A 24661-nucleotide genomic window follows, 5' to 3' on the forward strand; every position below is an offset into this window, starting at 1 on the left:
CGGTGGATGTAATCATCGTCCGCAAATCGTCTATGTAGTTGTCGTGCACATAGCATTGCTCAATGGGTTATGCTCTTTCGAGAAGTCTGTGAACGACCATTCTGTAGCTGATAGTGCACACAAGGTGACTGGTTCCAATAAAGAGTAAGAGTGTCCGACTCATTCGCAGTTAATTTGATTTATGAAGTAGTAATAGTTAGCTTGTGGAACGATATCAACTGGCCCGCTCCCCTCCCTCGTGTCGCCCCGCTCGGGCGACCCGAGGGGCGAAACCCTACCCCCGCCGCCTCCCTCCCCTGCTCGCCCTCCCCTCGCCGCTGCCGGAGACTGCTGACGCCGAGCAAGCTTGGCGCACCGTCGATGAAGGTGGCGGCGGGGCCCTCGCCGCCTCGCTTCGTCCGTGGGGGGCCTCTGGATCTGGGGCGGCGGCCCCGGTTGGTGAGGCGTCGCCGGCTTCGGCATCCGGTGGCGCGGGCGCAGGTCGGCGGTTCTCGGCCGTGTGGACGGCAAGATCCCCGAATAATGCGGGCCAGCGCACGGCGACAGCGTTTGCTCCGGCTGCATCAGATCTGGCTGCCCCCACTGCCCTTCTTCTCCAGCAAGCTCCTCCCCTCCCCAGATCCGGCCTGCCTCATCGAGGGGCCTCGGTTTGCTCGGGTGGGAGTGGGTGTCAGGATGTAGGACCGGGGGAAACCCCAGCCAGCCATGCCGGCGGCGACGCCCGCGGGCGCCGCGCACCTTCCCGGAGGCGCCGTTCAGGTCTTGCTCCCCATCCCCCTCCCCTTTGTCTCCCGGGAGAAATCCTCAATTTTGTTGGGCAGCGGCGACGACCTTGGCGCCGTAACCTTTTTGAAGGCGCTGTTTTGGGAACAAAGATGGGTTGTGGGCTTCGTTGTGGTGTAGGTGGAGTGTGTCGGCGGCGGCAGCGTGCGTCCAGCGGTGGCGGTGTCTCCCTTGGTGCTGGGTCAAGTTGTTATGGTGCTCTTCGCCGGGCTGCAGTTTATTCCTCCGGTGCCTTGGATCTTCCAGGACGGGAGGGGATAGGGTTCCCCTCCTACGGTGGCTGCACTTCAGCTCGTCGAGCGAGCCGAAGCTCCCAATTTGTTCTTGGCCCTCGCTGTTGCCCAATTGTGCATTCTGACCGCTCGCCCTCTTCCAAGTCAGAACTTTGGCATATGGTGTTGCTCTGCTCTAGGTGAGTCGTCGTCGGCATGTCGGGAACGCCTGGTCCGCCCAAGTGGTTTCTTCGAGGCCATCCATCTAGGCTCTAGGGTGAGCATGTCCATCGCTCAACGGTGCGGCGCCTTCGAGCCAGGCGAGTAGGCAGGGGCCTTCTTTGATGATGGATCTGGATGGATGTGTCTTTCTTCAAGCCCAGGTTTTGGCAACGGCGTGCCTTGCATCATCGTCGGTGCACTCTCCTGACCAGGATTTCGCTTTCGCCTTGGTTTTCGGCGTGCAAGAGGATAGTGGCATCTCCAAGCTATATGCTTTACGCCAATCTTTCTAACTAGCTTGTAGTATGTGCATTGTGAGCTGTTCCTTGGCGCCCCTGTATCTTTGCTGTCTATTTTCTTTGCTTTAGTTGGTGAGTGGTATATTTGGAGTTGTAATCCTGGCCGGTTGATGGCTTTGTTAATTCAAAGCCGGGCTCTACTTGAACCTTCGTTCTAAAAAAAATAGTTGAGCTTGTAGCTGCCTCATTTATTACAACTAGATGATACCCCGCGCGTTGCTGCGGGAATTGTCTATCACTCAATACGACGATCGATGGAGTGGGGAGTAGAGAAATCATGATGGCATTAGCAAATCCAGGCATAAAAGGGATTACCACTCAGAAAAGTGTTCAAAGTTCTCAACATGGTATCGAAGCAAACAAAACCAAATGAGAGTTATTTTGGGTTGAAGTTGCAGAGTCTGCCATTAGTGCAATGAATATAGATCAAAGTGGTGACCATATCTATAAGATAAGCAGTCTGTCATTAGGATATTGCATGGTAAAGAAGCAAATATAAATTGTCCAAGATAGATTAGTCTTTATTCATGCAGTTACTTGCATAATTAAAGTTCCACTAAGAAAGAAAACAATCAAAGTTGATCAACCCAATGAGGACTAATTATTCATTTAAGCAATAGTACACCAGATTTAGTGAGGAGGAAGAGTAGTTTGTGAGAACCTTGCATGCGTGGTTGACAATGTCCTGCATATGGCAAAAAAAGAAACATTATTGCAAAGGTTAAACTTGTATAGTCAAGCTAGCTGTGAGAAACTTAACATGAGGCTGAAATAAATGGAAACAGCAGAGCGACGCAGACGGTGAGACTGGAGAAGAATCCGAAGGCAAGCCAACGGACATCCCCCCACAGTCGTAACGGTCGACGCATCGCGGAGTCGTGCCTGGAGTGGAAACCAACGTGGTTGCTCAAGCAGGCGGTAGCCCTTTGTGCCGTTTGTCGATGTAGCCAAGAGCGTGGGTGGTGGAGCCGTGGTCGAGGTAGCCGTGCGAAGAATGTCGTGGTCGATGTCGAGTCGGGGTGGCCGGTGTCGAGGAAGTCGCCGTGGAGCCGCGGGCGCAAGGAGGCGCCAAGTTAGTCATGGGCGCAGTGGTGACGAGGTAGTGGTGCGCCGGAAGGATGATGGTGTTGACGACGCGTCGCGGCGGGTTTGCCAAGCCCGGGGACACATCGTGGACGAAGGCACGCACCGGTGTTGCCAGCACCGGGCATGTGTAGACGGACGAAGGCGAAGTTGACGAAGCGCCGACCAGGCTTGCCACGCCCGGGGACACATCGTGGATGAAGGCACGCATCGGTGTTGCCAGCATCGGGCATGCGTAGACGAGGGACCTGCACGAGCTGGACGCCATGTCGGAGAAGTCGGAGGGGCCAGCAGAGAAGAACTCGACGACGATTGTGGCGTCCATCGGCGCGGGGCCGATGTCACCAACGGTGGTCGGAGTAGACGAAGTGGTCGGGGTAGATGACGACAACGCTGGCGACGGGCTGGTGCTTGGACGAAGACGAAAGGGGTGGACGGGCGGCGGCGGCGCCTACGAAGGTAGCGGCGGCGGCGGCTAGGTTAGGAGTGCGGCGGCGGTGCTCGAGGCAGGCGAAGAACCCTGACAGCGTGACGAAGACCGGCGCGGACGGTGGTGTTCCCGCGCCAAGGGAGACGGCGCGGCGCATACCACGGGAGGTCGACGCGTGGTGACAGCGGAGTGGATCGCAGGCCGCGGCGCTACGGCCCGAAGGGGCGACGCAGCGGCGGGAGGAGGGTCGGGACGACGGCAGGAAGACCTCGGGGCGGCGGCGGGGACCGCGGGCCGCGACGCTGCGGCCCGAAGGGGCGACGCAACAGCGGTTCACGAGTCGGTGTAGCCGTGGGGACGGCCTCGGGCGGCGGCGGAGACCGCGTGCCACGCTCGCTACGGCCCAAAGGGGCGACGCAGCGGCAGCACGCGCGTCGATGCAGCCGCGGGAAGAACCACGAGGCGGCGGCGCTGCGGCCCGACGGGGCGACGCAGTGGCAGCCCGATGCTCGATCGGTGGAGAGGCGCGCTAAACTCGGGGACGATCTTCACGGGGCCTGCGAAGGCGCGCGCAATCGACGGGCCAGGTCGGTCGCACGGTGTAGCTGAGGCGGATCGCGGCGGCGGGCAGGTGATCAATCCAATCGCGCGCGAGGTCGGGGACACCGCTTGGTGGAGGCGGGGTGGCGGCGGAGTCCGAGATGAAGCCGGCGACGGCGGGCGGCAGGGCGGCTATGATTGGCCGCCGTATGGCGCGAGGCCGCCGGGTCGGGGTGATGCAGGAGTCCCGGTCGGAGCAGGGTGGTGATGGCCGGCGTAGATCGACGGGCGGGTCGGCGCGCGAACGGCGGCGGTGAGGGCCGCCGCATGACGCGAGGCTGCCGGGTCGGGGCGACCGGCGGGCAGACGCGCGGACGACGCGCGAGGCCGCCGGGTTGGTGAAGAAGCTGGCCGATCGCGCCGGTGTTGGAGTAGAGGCGCACGGGGTCGACGGCGGCGACGGGCGACGCAAACCGATCAAGCAGATCGGAAAACCAAAAAGAAAAACGCCGATCAAAGCGACCGGGGAGAGAGCGAAATAACCCGGAGCAAGGGCTCGGGAAAAAGACTCTCTAGGGCAGCCGGCCAACACGGCCGACGGACAAACCCTAGGTACGGGCGGCGCGGCCCCCGGCGGCGGTCATGGAGGCCAACCACCCCGGGGGCGGCGTGCGGGTGCGGAAGCGGCGGCGGCTAGGGTTTGAATCGTGATTAGGCTGATACCATGTTAGAAGGGAGAGAGAGGGATTGTTGCGGAATATGATGGATTAGTTGTTGTATTGCTTGAGCCTCGTGGGCATATATATAGGAGTACATGATTTACTTGGAGTACAAGACAAGCCAGAATATTTCCTAGTCTAACCTATGTTTCCTAATACAATCACGTTACTCAACATTTACAAATCAGATGGAAATTGCTTAAAGGAATCATGTGTTGTTATTTTGGTTTGTAGAAGGGCATGCTCATCCAACAGTAACTAATTAAATTCAGAGATGGGAGCTTCATGCGAACAGTATAGGTAACAAAATAGAATATTAGCAGAAGCATGTGCTCAGCTCATCTACTGTAAATAAGAAAATGAAGAGATGAGAGTTTGTTTCCCTAGTAGCAAGAGTCCCAAGAATGAACGAAGCAGCAATGACCCTTGGAGGTAAAACTTTGAGCACTTTTCAAGTTGGAGTGCGATCTGAAAAATTCAAAGCCAAGAGCTCAGGGATAGTAGAAATGAAAGGTAGCTGAAAACTAAAGCTGTCAGATATACCAAAGTGCACGACAGTCAACGTAGACGACAGCCATGGTGCAGAGCAATGGTGCACAACGGCCTCATAGGTTATGCATTCACCAACGACCTCGGATTCTAGGTGGCTGGCGACGGTCCGACGGTCCGTCTGTGTCCCAACGCCCAAAGAGATGGAGGCGAGGAAGACCGTCGGGCGTGCTGGAGAAGGTCAGAAGGAGAAGATCAGCCTGCACACACGCCGATTTGGCTGTGCCTTTCCTACGATCTCGGCGGCCAACAACAGAATCGTGGCCCAACCCGCGCAGAGAGGAGTTGCAGGCGACACAAACCGGCGGTCGTGCGAGAGTAGTAGACTTCATGCGGAGATCGCCTACCCGTGGCTCCTTCATTTTGATCAAGAGAGAGAGAGAGGGGGGGCAATTGACGGACGTCAGCTGTGTCTAGGCAAGGGAAAACCTGACCTATTTTTGAGTGGGGAGATCGAGGTGCAGGGCTCTTTGTCCTATGGTTGGAAACTGAACTATTAATGGGGAATCAAGCCGCTAGTATTCGTTTTGCTGAACTTTCCATGCATATGTGTTTCAGTACGCCGATGCAGTTACCTAAAAATAAGGGGGGAAATTAGTGGTGGAACACTAAAATAAAAATGATGATCTGGCTGCATGTGCTGGTGTGGCATGTGTGGGACGTGTGTGATGAAGTGGATAGGTTGCATGTCAAGATAAATAGGTTAGTGGGGTTAGTGGGTTGCTCCCATTTAGTATTGATGATGTGGCATGGTGATGATGTGGACAGTGTGCATATTGACGATGTGGCATGGTGATGATGTTAACTGGCAGTGTTTGATTCGAGATTAGAGAGGTTGACGGCCCCACCCTCAAAATCAGGGGAGCCAGTGATAATTAGTGTAGAGAGGCCCGTGAACCTCCCGTAATCATCCGTGTGTTTAGAATTATCCGTTGGTAAGTTAGCAGTTATGATGGTAAGCACCATAGCATTACTTTGTAGGCACCGTGAGATATATCTCAGGCATGCCTGTGAATTAAGGTGTTCTGACTATTCTATTAACTCATTTCTTTCTATCCAACCACGGCCCTTCCACTTGAGAGCAGTGCATATCTAAAGGAGATGGCACCAGAGGACATGAGTTTTATTTTTCGACTGCTACAATCTACGATCCGGATAATAACCTGTAGCAAAGCACATGCATCAGTTTTTCTAGACTACGTTTGTAGGTTCCTTGTGTTTACGACAGGATATTGAAGTTCTCAGTGGAACACTTTTTTTTTCATTTTGATTCACCTACACTAATAGAAAACATGGCTTTGGTTCGGCCAGAAAAGAGCATTAATCCCAGTTGCATTACGAATCGGGACTAATGTGAGCATTAGTCCCGGTTCGAGCGGCTAGGGCACCGTACAAGCATTAGTATCGGTTGGTGCCACGAACCGGGACTAAAGGGTGCGATGCCCATTAGTATCGGTTTGTGGCATCAACCGGTACTAAAGGTTAGACCATTAGTCCCGGTTCGAGCCACCAACCGGTACTAATGGGGTTTGAGGCATTAGTACCGCTTCATGGCACGAACCGATACTAAAGGTCCCATTTTCAAACTCTAGCCCCCCATCGCCTTTTCAGTTTTGTAAAAAGCAAAAGAAAATGATAAAAACTTAAAAAATTAAAATCCTTCCAGATGTAGTTATGTTACTACATGTACTAGTTAGGAAAATTTAAAAACTTAAATTTGGACATGTTTTGCAAAAAGTGTAGGGAAAATGTAAAACGGCTATAACTTTTGCATACGATGTCAGAAAAAACGTATAATATATCAAAATGTTCAGCACGAAAATCCGCATCCGATTTTGACCGCCTACGACTTGTTTGCAAATTTTTAGAATCCTCAAATTCTAAAAGGAAAAAAAGTTATGCTCAAATTTCTGTTTTTTTTTGAATTCTTGTTAAATCTGGTCAAACTATGGTCAAACTACTTATTCAAGAAGTATTAGTGTTACTAATAATTATTCAAGAATATTAGTGTTACTAAATAATTATTTCAGTTTTTTTGAATTTTGGTCAAATCTGGTTAAACTATGGTCACAATGGTCAAACTAATTATTCAAGAAATATTAGTGTTACTAAATAATTATTTCAGTTTTTTGAATTTTTGTCAAATCTGGTCAAACTATGGTCAAACTGTGGTCAACCTATGGTCAAACTACTTATTCAAGAAATATTAGTGTTACTAAATAATTATTGTTTTTTAGAACAATAGTTTCAAACTCAAACACTGAAATGTGTGACTTCATGCTCAAGGTAAATTCCTGAGGTTTAATAGGATTGACATCTTACTATTGTCATGAAAACGACAAGTGCAGACTTGGAAACGAGGGAGAATAGAACCCGGAAATTAAGCGTGCCCAGGCCGGAGTAGTGAGAGGATGGGTGACCGTCCGGGAAGTTAGATGATTTGGAATGATGAGGGTGATTAGAGATTAGAGGTTAAATTGAGCAGTGATGAGGGGTGATTAGAGATTAGAGGTTAAAATAATTCAGAAATTTGAAAATAAAAAAAATAAAAAAAATCATAAAATTTTCTTTAGTACCGGTTGGTGTTACCAACCGGGACTAAAGGTGGACCTCCAGGCAGCGGCCACGTGGAGGGCCTTTAGTCCCGGTTCGTGTAAGAACCGGGACTAAAGGGGGAGGCTTTAGTAACGACCCTTTAGTCCCGGTTTCAGAACCGGGACTAAAGGCCCTTATGAACCAGGACTAAAGGTCCTCTTTCTACTAGTGCTATTCTAGGAAGATTGCCTACTGAGATTTAGTATGATAGTTCAAATAGAGGGCATCAGTTATTTGTCTAGGTGCATTGCATGTGATATACTTTTTCTCACTTCAATGCGCACGTTGGGAAATTTTGCAGGTAATATCCATCTAGATTAATTTGCTTGCTGAGGCTGCAGTTATTATTCTAGTTGATTAAATTGTTGTTGCTACTACTTCATATATACTGATATTGCTATTATTCTAAGCTAATGTTGTTCATGTGGATCAATTGACTCAGAATCATACCCCATGTCCTGAGCTCAAAGTTACGATATGTATCCTCATATGATCCATCTATTTTGTTCTCATCAGCGATCGTTGTCCCATGACACAGTGTTGACTCAGCCAACTGTGGTTCGTATGGGCTGGTGTTTTCTCCCGTTGCAACGCACGGGCATTTGTGCTAAGTCTCTAAAAAGGGTGAATTAATACTCGCGGCTAAATATACTCATAAGCACTTCCAAGAACAAAACTACTATGGTTCACTTTAATATATAATATCGTGCGTGGACGAGCTGATCTAAAGATTTTATTCCTACATGAGTCACATTATTTTTTTCCTCGAAAGAAGAGGGAAAAAAAAAGAATCGCTCGACAAACAGGAAAACTCTTACACGGCGGACAGAGGCACAGAGCTGCTGCGCAGCGGCGGCGGCGGCCTGGATCTGGGCTGTGTGTTGGCGTATCCTGGTGGGGGTGGTTGATGAGCCGCCGGCGGGGTGCCTGGGCCAGTGTGGGAAGAGGTCGTCGAGTCCGGGTGGCACCGGAATGGGTCCGGATGCCATCGAGATGAGGGCGGCGGGGGTCGGATGTTGCGGAGGTGCCCCGGCCGACACGCGCCACCTCTGTCAATTCATCTGTGGAAGGAAGCTATGGAGACAGCTTTGGGGCCTTCCTGCTTCTTCTGTCCTTTTTTATGTATGCTGTGTTCTACAGTTTCCATGTCCATGTTCTAACTGCGATTTGTTTCTTTCAGATGGATGGATGGATGGATCTGCTACGAAATACGAAGTTCATCAGCTGCAACAACAGGACGAGCTAAATTGGTGACTTTTTATAAGATCCGGGAACAAGCATGTTAATTGGGGATATAATATGTCGGGGATATCATATCAGCAGTAAATTTGTTATTTACTTTCTTTGTATGGTCATCTACGCATCTGTTCTCAATACATCTTCTTGCACCTTCAGTCAGCCTTCAAGCAGCGATGTCTTTCGATATTAACGTCGTTAATACACTGATCGGGTTGGGTTCTGATTCTTACCATTTCAGGCTTTCAGCTGAGGAGGTAAGAGATCCAACTATTTGTCATCACATTCTGCTGCTCGTGTTTGCAGAGCGCTCTTAAATTTCAACAACCTGCTTCATCTTCCGCGTCGAAAATGAAATATTAATGGTTCGACAACTGCTTTAAGAAATTATCTTGATTGTGAAGGGGGCACTGCTTTCCTTTAAGCATTCAGTTAACATATTCAGTGGCACTTTATGTATCTCATCTCATGGACAGGCACGGCACGCATAGATAGAATGTCTTTGGAGTTGGACTGAAGAAAAGAAAGATGCCCACTCCATTCATTATGCTCTTGGGTTCCAATCTATCATCAATACTTTAATTTGAATGCCCTGCCCAAGCAAACAAAAGCAAAAGGGATTCCTTGTCTCTCTCTTCAACCCAATGCTCACACAATCAATGCATTATGTGCTCTTTTCTTTCATAAACTCTTGCCTCTGCTGTTACTTCAGTTGGAACTGGGTGCTACGAAATTCATCATCTGCAGCAGGAGGTGACCTTTTAAAGGGTCCATATTTATTGGGGATCAACATCTGCTCTCTTTTCTCAGTGTCACAGGTACACATCTGTTCTGAATATGTCCCCTTGCAACTTCAAGCAGTGATGTCTTTCAATGTTAATGTTCGTTCATAGACAGATTGGGCTATTGCAGTTTCAGGAATTCAGAAACCCAACTATTTCGTCAGTCCCGTTCTGCTGTTAGTGTTTGCAGAGGGCTCTCTAAAATTTCTGCAAACCGCTTCATGTTCTGCATCACCAAAAAATGAAATAAAGTGGTTCGGCAACTACTTTAAGCAATAAGCATGATTGTGAAGGGGGGCACCTCACAACGATTTATTAGTATATTCGTCAAGCATGGCAAGTGGCAGTTAGTTTACATATTCAGTTGCGCTTTCCGCGCACCGGCCAGCGGCCAGTGCACACACATTCTAGAATGTCTTTGGACTGAAGAAAAGAAAGATGCTCACTCCATCCATTATGCTTTTTGAAAAGCGAGGCTTGTTGCAACTTTGGTTCCATCATCGCGCGCATCCTAATTTCGATGCCCAGGCAAGGCAAAGCAAAGCAGAAAGGCCTCCTTGTCTCTTGTTTTGAACCCAATGCTCACACAGCAATCAAAGGCCTGCCTAATCTGATTCTAACCCCACAGAGAATTCACAAGCACAGCACAGGAGCAATATTCCCATCGCCATCGCCATGAGCGTGATTGCGGCTGCTGTGGGGAAGCAGGTCCTCGACAAGCTGGTCGGCGACCTCGGCGGCAAGCTTGGCGGCGAGCTGGGCAGCTACGTCCTGTCAGAGGTCACTTTGCAGTGGAGGTACAAAGACGACGTGTTCAAGTTGGGGGAGAAGATGAAAGATGTGGAGGCCGTGCTGGGTGATGCCGATAAGAGGTCGCGTCGAGGAGGACGAGAAGACGGAAGAGTGTATGAGCGGTGGCTTACCAAGTTTAAGCGTGTGGCCTATGATGTGGAGGACGTGCTCGATGAGTTGGAAGCCAACGAGCTCATCAAGAAGAGCCAACCCAAGGTAACTCTACTTTCCCCTCTCCCCCTCTCCTCGTCGCTGGCCGTACGCCGCTCTTGCGGCTTCCGTATTGTAGGTTTGTCTCGCTGTTAGGGTTGCACCATGCAATTATCCAACGACCAACAGCGAGCGAGTCGTCTCAACGAACGGCTGAGATCTCAATCCCTCCACAGCGGTGGCCAGCAAGCACGAGGCAACACAGTATCGGTTTCAGGAGAAGAAGCCATCTTTCGGCATTCGTCTCGGCGGTGAGCTGCGGTCTGTGCAGAGGCCTCCAGAGACTACTCAGTATTTTCCTGCTAATTTAATGGGATATCTGAGATGTTTATTCTTCTTCATCTAATCTAAAAAGATAGGGATCTATTCTGCGTTCTTTTTTTGTGTGTGAATAAATCCATTCTGCGTTTATTGTTGTTGGAGCAAATGTCTTTGTGTAAATCAGGGGGGCGAAGGGATTGGTTAGGAGGTAGTCCGTAAGTTAATTTGCCTGTGTGCTGCCCGTAAGTGTAGCATTTTTTATCTGATTATGCCATAGCCCATCTTTACATATCCCTTCTTTTGTAACCAACATGCGTCCTTCTCAATCAGCGAGGCAGATGAGAATCCGAAAAAAGATGTTCTTAGAGACTGAAGTTATTAACTTAAACTCTTTTATCTTTGCAGGTCAGCTTATGGTTTTCCAGAAACAATCAACTCCTGCAGCGAATGACCATGCCCCACAAGATGAAGAAGGTGATGGAAAAAATAGACGCAATTGAAAAGGAGGGCAGAACGAGGCTCAGTCTTGTGCCGCAGGAAGCAAGGGGAGAAGGGAGCAGAAACAATGAAACACTTGCAGCCAACTGGAATGCTGCTGGCATGAAAACTGGAATGGTGGGCAGGGGTATCGAGAAGGAGAAGATAATCAGCCTGCTACTCACAAGTGAAGAAGCTAACCAGCAGGATATCTCCATCATTCCAGTTGTCGGCCTCGGTGGCATAGGCAAGACAACATTGGCTGAATCAGTTCTTGCAGACAAGAGGGTCAGTGTCTTTGACATCTCAATATGGGTTAATGTGTCCATGGAGTTTGATTTGCACAAAATTGGGAGTGTCATCCTGAAAAGAATGATGGATAACACTATCAACCTTGACAACTGTGATTTGCAGTTTCATCGTCTGAAAAAAGAACTTGCTACTAGAAGATACTTGATTGTTCTGGATAATCTCTGGGAAGAAGATGGAAATAAGCTTGAAAGGCTCAAGGAGATGTTACAGCATGGCCGAAAGGGCAGCTGTGTTATAGTAACTACCCGAAACCTACGCATAGTGCAACAATTGCGCACTGGTTTTCTTGCCAATGAGAGGAAAATTTGCCCAGTTCCTGAGTCTGAAATAATAGAGTTGGATGTTTTAGAACCTGGTGACTGTTGGGAATTAATGAAGCAAAGGGCATTTGGGCCTGATGATGACCATACTGGCTTTGAAAAAATTGGAAAGCAGATTGCAGCCAAGTGTGGAGGATTACCGCTCGTGGCAAATGCTCTTGGGCAAGTAATGTCAGAGCTGAGGACCGTGGGGGCATGGGAACATATAAGAGACACCAAGGTTGTTTTGGATTTTCAAGAAGAACATCAGCAGGAAACATTAGAGAGTCTAATGCTGAGCTATTACTGCATGAAGAAAGAATTCAAAATGTGTTTCACGTACTTGGCAGCCTTCTCCAAGGGCTTTGTCATGGACAGCAATCGTCTAATCCGGCAATGGAATGCACTTGGATACATTAATTCAAGGCATGATGGTCAAAGGTGCATCAACTACCTTTTGGGGATGTCCTTTCTTCGGATTCCAGGATCCGCTTCGGTTAGTACCTATAGACACCATTTCTCTTGTACCGTTGTATGGCTGGTTCATTTTTACCATTATGTTGTTTTACTCTATTTATAGACAAGAACACGCTTTCATAAATTGTACTCTGGTATGGTTTAGATTAGTCCCTACACTTTGACTTTTCATTTATGTTAATGATTTCATATATCCATCTCCAAATTTTTCATTTGTTATTAGCATTGATAACTTCATTTTTATACTTTACTAGGTCATTTATTTTGACTACGTTGGGTTTATATATTTTTAATTTTAGATTCTTACTTGTCCTTTTATATTTTTTTAGTTTTAGATTCTTTCTTATCCTTCGATTCCTGGATTTAATGTCTCGATTGTGTGCCACAAAATTAGAACATATATATGATGGTGATTCAATCCTAGTTAGAGTCCACCAAATTATGTGGATGGTACTATTCTTCTCTAGTGAGAATTTGTGGCATTACTTTGGCAACCCGCCACTTTTTTTGCAATGGAAGATACATCCCCCCTACATGTATATTAATTTAATAAGTTTAGAAATAAGGCTTTCGAACGCTATCTTAACTTAGTGGAGTATCAAACTACAAGATGTCATTTGCTAGAGCTACCAGGTTAACATTACAACACAATAGTTTTGCGGGAACAAACCTGGATCGACATAAAAGTTCACAAGCTGGTAATAGAAACAAAGAAATTACAGTGCAAGCGCACTCGGTGGTGTTTGTGAGCGTGACCATGAGCACTAATCCTTACACTCTGCCCATGGCCCTCCGGTAGTCTAGAATCTTCTGGGTTGTCCTCTAGGCAGCCCACATCATTATTGTGATTCCATGGACCATGACTACAGTGATCTTGGGAATGGCGACAAACTCATTAAATTTAATTGAGTTCAAACTAACAGTGAGAAACCCGACCAGGTATTGTCGTGTATTCCTCGCCCTCCCCCACTACTCGTCCCTATCCCCACTCACAGGGCAAGCTTTTCCTCGTCCCCGATACCCGCAGAGGATTCCTGCCCTGTCTGAGTTGTTGATGCAACAACATTGTACGATGGTGGTTGCATGGTCACTGGATGACGGAGAGTTTGGAAAGGCGCCACGACACAGGGAGGTGTTGTGACCAATGACTACTAGTACCAACCAGAGGTGAGGTCGGGAGCGTGCCAGCGTTTTAGTGTGCACGGCCTGGAGGAGCGGGGCAGCGAGCGACCATGGGGAATAGCCGAACAGGAGAGCTATAGGGCGGGCCAGCAGGATCGGGCTAGCAAACGGCTGCTGGTGAAGTGGCAATTGGCGGCGGCGACGGGTCATGTGGTCAATATGGGGAAGAGAGAGGGTGGCACCGGGCAGCTATGAGGGGATGAGGGACCAAAGGAGGCTAGGCTTCGGGAGAGGGATTTAGGTTTAGTCCCTTAGGGTTGCAAAGGTGGTCACACATGCCAGGCCCCTCCCGGCAATGGTATTGAGAGAGACAGTTGACAGGAATAAATGACGAGAGATGACTCATATTCCTTTATGTGGTTCACGTGAATCTGGCTCAGATAAGACATAACCATGGGCCAAGTGCATATGGTAGCACTATTCAAAATTATTGTAGTTCTTCCTTCCCTATTTACACGGTGTCCACATATTTCAAGGTTCAACTTTGACCTTCAATTTGGTCGATAAAAACATGAGTTATATGTCACAAAAATTATCATTCAATTCATACTCCAAATGTTTCCAGTGGTACAATTTGTATGACATGTGACTCACATATTATTTTTCAAATTGATGGTCAATTTTCAATCACGAAATGCAAGGTCACCATGTAAATTGGGACGAAGGGAGCATTCCACTCTGTCAGACCCCAAGCCATGAGTGCCATCTCCCGAAGAAGATACCACACTAGCCCTAGCTAAGAGTAATGTTTGCCTTCCGTTTCCTCCACCCTGAGCAGTATGAATGTGAGCACTCCCCCCCCCCCCCCAACCAACTTTGGGGCAGGGGCCACCACCGATGTGGAGGAACTGGCGGCGGCTAGAGTTCGGCACTCCAGTGCCACTCAGGGAGCGGCATAGGAGCGGTTCCTTTAATAATCAGTCATATTCATAATTTCTAGTTAGTAAGCAAGCTATGTATAGTTTCAAATTAGTTGAAACTTATTGAACTTGTTAGTAAACAAGTCAATCTTGACATCCAAAGAAATTCAAACAATTTACAAAAACATATCTACAGAGATATGTATGTACTACCATTCCTTGTATGCAAAATATGCTCTACTTGCTCTGTTAGTTAGCCAAACTTCATATTTTTATATGAAAATCCATAGTTTGTAGTTAAAACTTTGTGTAGGAAAGTTCTTGGTAAAAGGCTCCACAGAGTTTCAGGAAGTTTCAATTTTATGTTCTTACTTTGCTATATTGTCGCTGTTTTATGTTTCTCCTTACGATACTATATTGATAGTAGTTACCTCTGCAGGTTAGTCCAAGTGCATTGCATTTCAAAACTCCTCCAGAACTCGTCATGCATGATTTGGTGCATGATCTTGTGTCAAGAATTGTTGTTGATGACTTCATTAAGCTCGATGCTACCAAAAGCACAAGCTGGAACAGACCTCATTACTACCGGCATGCACAGTTAACCAACTTGAAGAATGATCCTAAGGTTTTCAAATATATTCCAGGCAAACTTAGATCCCTCCACTTTAGGGATTTTGGGGGGATGCAACTCCCGAAAAAGGCATTTTCTCGGTGCAAGTACATACGTGTCTTGGACCTAAGTGGACATTCAGCTAAAGGCCAATCAGCTCCAAGTAGCGTGGTGCTGCCATCTTCCATTAGTCAATTGAAGCTAATTCGGTATCTTGATGCCACAGGCTTGCCAATAGCATCACTTCCTAAGAATTTTCATACACTACAAAACATGGAAACTCTTATTCTATCAAATTCCTTGCTTGAAACCTTACCTGACAGTATTTGTCGCCTCGGCAAACTTTGCTATTTGGACCTATCTGGCAGTAGCAGGCTCAGTAAGCTGCCAGCATCACTAGGGGAGCTCTCTCAACTCTTTTTTCTCAATCTATCCGGATGTTTTATACTCCAAGAGTTGCCTGAATCAATCTGTGAGCTTACATGCTTACACCACCTAAACATGTCAGATTGTTGTGCTCTTCAAAAGCTCCCTGATAAATTTGGTAGCCTTCCTAAACTCTCCTTCTTAAACTTGTCAAGTTGTTCAAAGCTCACCAAACTACCTGACAATATAAGCCTTCCATGTTTAGAGCATCTGAACCTATTGAGTTGCCATGAGCTAGAAAACCTGCCAATTGATTTTGGCCACCTTCAGAAACTTGAGTTCTTGAACCTCTCTGGTTGCTACAAGGTTTTAATGCTGCCAGGGTCATTTTGCCAACTTAATCATTTGAAGTACCTAGATCTTTCAGATTGTCATAACCTTGAAAAACTCCCTGACTGTTTTGGTGACCTCGTCGAGCTTCAGTATTTGAACCTAACAAGTTGTCCTAAACTCCGACGATTGCCTGAGTCAGTATGCAAGTTGTTTAAGCTGAGGTGTCTCTATTTGTCATACTGTCTGAGGCTCAGTGAGCTCCCCTCCTCATTTGGTAACCTTAAGCTTCAAATACTGCACATGAATGGCCTTCTATATATGTATGACTGCCCTGATAGCATTGGTGACATGACCAGTCTCACCCAGTTTGTGATTGATACTGCAACTTCTAAGCTGCTTGAGAAGATTCCAGCCATTCAAAAGCGTCTAAATCTCGTGGGCACAGTAAGGCATGACATACATGAGATAGGGAGCAGAGGATGCAGCAGTATAGTGGACCTTGTGGGATTGACTTGTTCAGAGCTGATACTTGCAGGGCTTCAAAATGTCAGGCATCCAGAAGATGCAGACAGAGTCAGACTGCGTGATAAATCGGATATTCGATTGCTTAAACTTCTCTGGGAAAACCAAGAAGGTAAATCAGTGCTGGACAGGCTCGTACCTCCTCGGACTCTTGAACACTTTCAGCTACTTGGGTATAGCAGCAAGGATTTCCCTAACTGGATGTTTCACATCTCGTCCTATCTCCCCTTTCTCAGCGAACTGACTCTTAATGGTTTGGAAGCATGTGATTCTCTTCCTCCATTCGGGGCACTGCCAAATTTAAGAATGTTGTGTCTGAAAAACATTCCCAATATTAGGAAAATCGGTAAGGAATTCTATGGAGAGGGTAGACCTTGTATGAAACTAAGAGTATTGACGCTGAAGTTGATGAAGAATTTGGTGGAATGGTGGACAACAAAGACAAGTGAAGAAAACAAAGAGTTCCTAATCCCCAATTTGCATTTTTTGTTTGTAGTGGACTGTCCAAAGTTGAAGTTCCTACCATATCCCCCAAGAAGTATGAATTGGGGTTTGAGCAACAGCGACACAGTTTTGCCAGAGCGAGGATTTGGAAACCTCTCCTCTTATATTCATCCTTCTGAGATCGTTCTGAAGAGCTGTAGTTTCTCTCAAGACAGGTGGGATAGTTTTCAACACTTTACCACCCTGGAGAATTTTTATGTATACTCCATCAGTGGCTTGAGGACTTTGCCAGAGGTCATGCGATGCTTCACTTCTCTCACTGGACTATGGTTGGTGTCGTTGAATGACCTGGAGACACTCCCGGTATGGTTGGGTCAGCTCGGTTCTCTACAGCTCTTTCACATCCACAATTGCCCTAAGCTGACATCTTTGCCCGAAAGCATGAAGAATCTCACCGCTCTTAGAAAACTGAGGTTGCTAGAGTGCAAAGGCCGGGAGATATTACCGGAATGGTTGGGACAGTTGACTTCTCTAGAAGAACTTTTCATCAGAGATTGTCCCAGCCTGACATGTTTGCCTGAAAGCATACAGAATCTCTCTGCTTTGAAGCTACTTAGAATTGTTCGATGTCCGAGTCTAATTGCGAGGTGCCAAGGGGAGGATGCCCACAAGATTTGTCACATCTCCAAAGTCGAATTCAACTGAGCTGTTTGTACAAAATTGTTGGTCTCTTATGCAGAACTGGGGAACCCTTGGCCAAGTGCAGGAGAGGAACTGGGATATTACAGCTGGGTAGTTCCATCTCGACGCCGGACGCCCTCTGCCCTTTGGAGGTGGAGGTGGGCACCGACGACCCCGGCTTCCTCAGCATCTTCTCTGAGGCCATTGTTGCCGCCCACCTCTCCATTTTTGCTCCCGGTGTTCTATCCCTGCTGCAGAGAAGGTATGCAGTGTGTTGCAAGCGTATTGTGCCCAAATACCATGCATTAGAATTTTTGTTTCTTTCTGTACAGTTCAAGGGCAGAAGCATATATACTGCAGTTGTTATCTTATAAGATGCAGTATAAGTTGTAGCTAATCTTGTCAACTTTTAGAAATTGAACCTGCATCAAACAACTATGCGTCACTGGAATGCAACTTCTTATTGGTTTTCTTCTCTTTAGGTAAGTCAATTTTCATCGTGCTATAACATCCAGCTGACATCCACGTGACTATTATTTGTCAATTATGCGTGCACGCTTACATCGCTGTTCCGGGTTGCTGAACCTTGCAAAAAGAGCATGAGGCAGAGCTCAAGGAAGTGGGCAATTCCAAGGAGCAGTTTCTTTGAGACCAAGTTCTCGCTGGGATTCTCAAGGAGCGTATTTTGATGACGGAGGAGCTCTCCAGTAGCTGACTGACTAATGTTGTACTACTACTGTTACCGTTGTGAGTTAGAAAGGAATTGAACGTGACTCCAGGGCCTCGAGGAGAGGAACCATGTAAGATTACTAATTTCAACAGAGCGATTTTTTTTTGTGGCAATGCTTCATTCATTCATGTATGCAATTTATCTATCGAGTTACTACTTTTACTTCTATACTTGCTAATGTGGTTACTCTCTCCAGATAGCATACATCTTGGGCCTGCCTGTGCAAATCACTAGGTACCGAGTGTGCCTGGTCAGTTGCTTCAGGACATGATCAATGTGCCCAGTGAATGGAAAGACAACACAAGTTACTCTCCAACGGCCGTCCCTTGTTGTCTATTTTTGCCATGCTGGATTGTGAGCAGATGACCATTTAATTATAAGGTTTTGTATATAGTCGCTTATAAGGTTTTGTATAGTCGTTTATAAGGTTCTCGATGGCTCATTTAGAATCAATCCCAGTGCATGCGTGCTGATCATGCTGCTGCCATGCCATGGCATGTTTCTGTTGTTATCGATCCATTACTGGCTGCAACTTCCATATACAAATGAAGATGATGATTTAGATTCTGTCTTCCGATTTTCTTGAGAGAGCCCTTCCCTTGTTTCCTGGAGTATTTTCTTTTGATGCTTATAAATGGTGGCGGCAGTAATGCGTTCCTAGGTACAACTGTACAAGTCATTGTTTTTGGTTAAATCCTCCTTTTGTTATTTATTTATTGATGTATTTGGGCCAACTAGGTTAGTTTACCTGCTTTTCTTCCTGTAGTTGAGCCAACAAAACAATGGAATTATATTTCCCCAACATACGGTGCACTTCTGTTTTTACCATCTTGTATGCTTATTCTCTCAGATGGTAGTGTTTTTTATGGAATAATATTGGAACTGCTTGAGCCTTATGTCGTATTCCATTAAGTGTTAGTTTCTTTTTTGGTCCGAGATAAATCTCAGTGTGTTCTTGTATGATTACTTGTTTTTGACAAAAAATATTGCAACCTGGTTGATACATTCCTTAGGTTACAGCTGGTTTCCTGTGATTTCTTCAGAATATTAGTTTTCCACTGTATTATTTGCAACCTGGTTTTTGTCTGATTTTCTTTTTTCTTTCTATTTTTTTTTCTTTATCTTTGTTTCTTGGTTTCCCACTGTATTATTTGGAACCTGGTTTTTGTATGATTTTCCTTTTATTTTTATTTTTATCTTTATCTTTATCCTTGTTTCCTGCTTTTCTAGTTTTTTGTTGATTCTTTTTCCTTTTCTTGTTTATCTCTTTTTTCCCTATTATTATTTTCTTTTACTCCTTATGATTTCATTTATTTGTATCTTTTATTCTTTCCCTTTTTAGGTTTATTTTTTTTGTTTTACTTTGCATTCTTTTTTTAATGAAATTTAAAATAAATTTAAATGTAGTGATTTTTCTTCATAAATATGTACTTTTCCCAAACACACAGGAAACATTTTCCAAATACACGTTGAACATTTTACAGATACATATTCTTCATTTTTATACACCATGAACTTTTTCCAAATAATGTTGAACTTTTTTCAGTACAAAATGACGTGGTGAACATTTTTTAAAATCATATTGAATTTATTTTAATGCACGATGAACATTTTTTATACATGCAAATACTTTAAAAAATACACGAACATTTCCAAAATGTGAGAACAGTTTTTATAAGTACATGAATATTCTAGTTTTCAATGCATGCGAACTTTTTTATTGTTAAATAATATATATATATAGATAATATATTAGTTTTTTAAGCTAAATACTCTCCACTTTATTGATTAATATAGAGTTCTTTTTTGAAAAGGGGCACTTTATTACTTAACAGATTTAAGCATTACATCCTGTCTCAGCATAACTAAGATGCAGAGAGCCAAACAATGTCCTCTGACGCAAACGAAAAATAAAATGGTAAAATACAAAGAAACATGTACAGTCCGTATAACCCCTAAAGCAGAGGGCGAGGGGGGATCTTAAGATCATGCTACCACCCATGTTGGGTAAAAGTATCCCTAACCGTAGCCTTCAATCGTGTACACACCTCCGTAAATAGGTCTAGATTATCCAAGCGTTGTATAGAGGACCATAAACGAAGAGTGTCGGTACATCTATAGATAACCTACATAAGAGAAGTAGTTTTATCGTTAAAAACCTTATTCATTTTTACATAGCCAAAGCAACCAAATAACGGCATGCGCTCCCACCCTGGGAAGAGTTCTAAACCTATGATAAATCCCATGTAACTAGTTGCTCAGTATATTAATGATACTACAAGGAGGATATAAGCGATTAGCTACCTGGATGACTGGCCATATAAAACGAGCCAATTTACATTGGACAAATGTTTTATTGTCTCATCATGCGGGACACATTAATACTTCCATGCCAATTCGTCTTACTACGTTATCTTTAGTAAGAATGATTCCGCGACGAAAATACCATGCAAATATTTTATTCTTAAGAGGTATCTTCATCTTCCAGATTTTCTTGTTATTATCAACTAGCATGTCAGACTGGATCAAAGCTCTATACATAGACTCCACTCAGAATTTCCCATTCCCATGTAGGTTCCAATGAAATACATCGGACCCTTGTGACAACTGTACTGTGGTTAACCGCTGGAGTAGTATGTTCCACGATTGGATCTAGGTCCAATTAAATCCTTTCTGAACCTTATATTTGGCGGAAATGATTCCAAAACCTTGGCGATAGTAACACCCTTGTGACGCACAATATTGTATAAAGCTGGATAATATTCCAAGAGTGTAGCATTACCTAGACACTTATCCTTCTAGAATCTAATTTTTGAGCCATCCTTAATCAAGAAGGAACCATAGTGGAAGAAATGTTTCTTCGTTGCCATTAGTATCGCCCAAAAGTGAGAGTCCCCGGGCTTCCAGTATACTTTGGACCGCCTTTGAACCCACATATTTTCTCCTTAGGAGGATTTGCTATACACCATTTTCAATAACTTGAACAACCATTTACCGAGGAGGGCCCTATTCTTAACCTCAAGGTCATGAATGCCCAACCTGTCTTGGTCCTCGGAACGGCAAACCACACTGCATGTAGCCAACCGATATTTCTTTCTCTCGCTATCTCTTTGCCAAAAAAAATCTTGATCGGAAGTAATCCTTCTAATCATGTTCTTCCACCCAAAGATAGCAGTTTTACTTTTTATCAGTATGTAATACTCCTTTCAGCAACTAGATGAAGGAAGTCATATATAGTACCATGCATGTCCTTCCACCCAGAGATAGCAGTTTAACTTTTCAACTACTAAGTCCTTTTTGTATCACCGCAATTATGTTAGGCCTGCAAAATGGTGGTATGATTCCTTTGCTTTCCTTTTGTTGATCCCTGTGTTTAAGCCAATATAGCTGTCCACCATGTTGATTAGTTGCAGGCAGCATGATACGTTCTTCTTTTGGTTTGAACGGGAGGCGCAACTCCAAGGACGGATCGAGCTATCTCTGCAGACCAGAAAAGCATGTGAACACTGTCAGTGCGGCAAGCTTTACTGTACTACAATATTGGTCAAAATGTCGATTGGCCGAAGTGACCTATACATTTAGTCAAGTCTCTCCTTTTTATGCCGCATGCCTAAAGAACACTTGCGAATCCACGTGAATTGCACATGGATCAACGCTTGGTCACGACGCAGGCTTAAGAGATAAGATGTACTAAGAATTTGTAAATTCAGATTCCAAGAACCATACGGGTTTTCCTAGATTGGATCCAGACAACCTAGGGTTCAAAGGCATCATTATTGAATTTGGTTATCGCCCCTAAACATTCCAAGTGGCCGAGATGATACCTAGTTTACACAAAGACTAGCAGAGACAGAGCTCATGCTTTTCTACGAAAACCTCCTAAAAAGCCAATGTGATAGGCCACTGCCATGCCTATGGGATTGACGGAAAGCTTAGGTGTCCTGCAAATGTTGTGTGGTATCGACAAGAAAATACAAGGACTCTGGAGCAACCAATGAGTTTAGTTTTCGTACATCTAGGTTAGCTTGCATAAACCAGAAAAGTCTGTGAAGCTTCCCAGACCCTTATTTTTATTCAATAAGGTTGTGCACTATTGATCAAAATTTTGATTCGCTTTATTGACTGCAACGACATAAAATCAATGAGTCTCTACTTTTAATGATGCAGACCTAATGATCATACTCCCTCCATTCCTAAATATTTGTGTTTCTAGAGATTTCAACAAGTGACTACATACAGAGCAAAATGAGCGAATCTACACTCTAAAATATGTCTATATACATCTGTATGTGGTAATCCATTTGAAATCTGTAGAAAGACAAATATTTAGGAACGGAGGGAGTATATCAGTATCATGCATATTATACTAGTGTATGATACTATCTCCCTAATGCATTATATCATATAGTAGTATCATGCAGTACTTTATTTATTGCCATGCATGACACATAGTAGTATAACATTTATTATAATACGGTATCATTATATGATACTTAACACTCTCTTTCTTCATTTAATTCTATGATACATCATTAAAATTGCCTAGTTGACATGCATGATACTAGCTATGATACTACCATTACAACCAGCCTAATGAACACTCACGGAGCACATGCATTAGCGTTATACCTCACGAAGACAAGCGATAACATCGAAAAAATTACAAATTAATATTCCTAGAATCATATACATTACTTTGGTTAGTCTGATTCAGCATTTGCTAGTGTTTGCAGGACAATAAGATGGAGCATGGTTATGCCATCACATGCAACTTGGTTAAAGTGATCAGCCTGACTCGTATATTAGTTAAGAAATTCATCGATTAGGTGAATGGGTTAAAGTGGTCATGCCTCAATGTTTTAACTATGCCCTAATCACGTTCTTGCACGAACCACGAAAGCATGTGTAAGCTGTCAGTTCAACACGAAAATCAACAAGCTGTACTAAATGATATTGACCAGTACTATGTTGATTGGCTAGATTTACTACTCCCTCTGTAAACAAATATAAGAGTGTTTAGATCACTATTTTAGTGATCTAAACACTCTTATATTTTTTTACAGAGAGAGTAGTACATTAACCAAAAAAATAATGAAACCTCTACTTTTTATGACGCGCGGCCAAAGAATACTCGAGGATTCACGACTCTAATTTTAATATATATTTTGTTTTTGTACCTAAAAATTAGTTTCGATTAGGATAACCTAATATCTTCAGAACACCAGGATCCATCATGGTCATTTCCCGGAAAGACTCCAAATAGCGGGATTAGTTTACTTTACAAGATGCCATCAACTACAAGTAGCCTTGATTAACCATAGAACATTTTGGGTTCCCATGTGTGGGACATCATACGTATCAATTTTCCACATACGAGGACACAAGGTGAAGGACCCACTGGGACTTAGTGGACAGACAAATAGGTGCCCCTCCCCTCTCCAAAACCCTAGTTGCCGCCACCCCTCCACTTCTCTCTCTTCTTCCCTCGCAGCTGCCAAAGATCATCAGGGAATGTTGACATGCTTGCGTCCTGTCCATGTTGAAAGTGTTGCCTCGAAGCTTGACTTTGAGGATGAAAATCCCGTTTTCGACCTTTGGCTGGACCTGTCAACATCAGTGCATGTGCGGTAAATGCTTCCTGAAGGCGTTCTCTAGGAGTTGTGTGCTTGTTCATTTTTTGGTGTTATGGGTTCAGGGTAGAATTGTCCTTTTTGATGGCATCACCTTGTAGTTTCTCCTTTTCGTAAGCCATTTTTTGCATTGATGATATAATTTGATTGGCATTGTTTTTTTCTTGAAAAGGAGAATGTACTTTCGGCCTCTGCATCTGGACGATGCATACAGTCATTTTATTAATTATTCACGAAGACCATACAAAGTAATACTCCCTCCGTTCCTTGATATAAGATGTATAGATTTTTGAGAAAAAGTCCGAAATATAAGGTGTATTGGGTTACACCGCTCGTTTGGATAATTTTTGAAGGAATTTGATTACATTTCCTTATATCAGGCAAGCTCCTCTATTTTATCATGTCAATTAGTCAGGTATAATCTCGCCCAAAACTTGTGAAATTTTCCCTCCATGTGCGTTCTTTAATTTTCGTGCCAAAAACTATACACCCTATATTTAGGAATGCAGGGAGTATATCAGTAAGCATGGAGCCACCATCTAGGCAACACTTGTTGCTACTCCTATCCCTTTGATGAAGAGGTGCCGAATGTCCGAGCCAAATACCAAACAGATATCGCATCAAATCCTAACATTTAAAGCCGGATGCCCCAGCCCGGCCACATAACAGGAAGCGGGTCACACACCGGACCAGCGCACTCTCAGATGTTCTGACCGCCATCATTCAATGGTCCATCTCCATAGCAGAAACTGACGCATCGACCTTGCCTGACCTGCCGTCGACGCCATCACGACGCCAGACAACGCCACCATCCTGCACATATCCGCCGTCAGCCTTGCGGTAGATGTAACACCGCTCCCCCTCTTGTCCCCTTTAGCCAGCACATGCTCCAAAACGATGCCCCCATGAGGGACAACGATATGGAGGGTGCCATCATCATCCGATCCGGTAGACCCAGATCTAGGGTTTCTCCCGGGGCATCACGAGTGGGCTACCACGACCAGCAACAACGATGCCTCGAGAAG

General features: G+C 45.1%; 1 protein-coding gene across 13 annotated transcripts; it reads left to right on the forward strand.

Moving 5' to 3' along the window:
* The first annotated feature begins 8195 nt into the window (after positions 1-8195).
* On the forward strand, positions 8196-18573 carry LOC123123988 (putative disease resistance protein RGA3). 13 transcript variants are annotated; one of them, XM_044544671.1, is made up of 9 exons: positions 8198-8554; positions 8613-8882; positions 8975-9033; positions 9145-9486; positions 9581-10458; positions 11119-12297; positions 14760-17538; positions 17690-18076; positions 18203-18573. In XM_044544671.1, the coding sequence occupies exons 5-7, from the start codon at positions 10126-10128 to the stop codon at positions 17298-17300; spliced, it is 4053 nt and encodes a 1350-aa protein (XP_044400606.1). In that variant the 5' UTR covers positions 8198-8554; positions 8613-8882; positions 8975-9033; positions 9145-9486; positions 9581-10125; the 3' UTR covers positions 17301-17538; positions 17690-18076; positions 18203-18573. The 13 variants fall into 13 exon arrangements, with proteins under 13 accessions (XP_044400613.1, XP_044400612.1, XP_044400610.1 ...); XM_044544678.1 differs by having other exon boundaries at positions 8196-8554; positions 8613-9486; positions 14760-17242; positions 17335-17538; positions 17833-18076; XM_044544677.1 differs by lacking the exons at positions 8975-9033; positions 9581-10458 and having other exon boundaries at positions 8196-8554; positions 8613-8925; positions 9145-9311; positions 9354-9486.
* The last annotated feature ends 6088 nt before the right edge of the window (positions 18574-24661 follow it).

This window comes from Triticum aestivum, chromosome 5D, assembly GCF_018294505.1.
Source record: "Triticum aestivum cultivar Chinese Spring chromosome 5D, IWGSC CS RefSeq v2.1, whole genome shotgun sequence".
Taxonomy (NCBI): domain Eukaryota; kingdom Viridiplantae; phylum Streptophyta; class Magnoliopsida; order Poales; family Poaceae; genus Triticum; species Triticum aestivum.

Excerpts from the sequence above, each read along its gene's own strand:
- LOC123123988 (XM_044544678.1), top strand. The coding sequence starts at position 10,126 with ATGAGCGTGATTGCGGCTGCTGTGGGGAAGCAGGTCCTCGACAAGCTG. Across the intron at positions 17,243-17,334 it reads TGTCCGAGTCTAATTGCGAG|AACTGGGGAACCCTTGGCCA; the intron begins GTGCCAAGGGGA and ends TCTCTTATGCAG. Across the intron at positions 17,539-17,832 it reads CTATCCCTGCTGCAGAGAAG|GCTTACATCGCTGTTCCGGG; the intron begins GTATGCAGTGTG and ends TTATGCGTGCAC.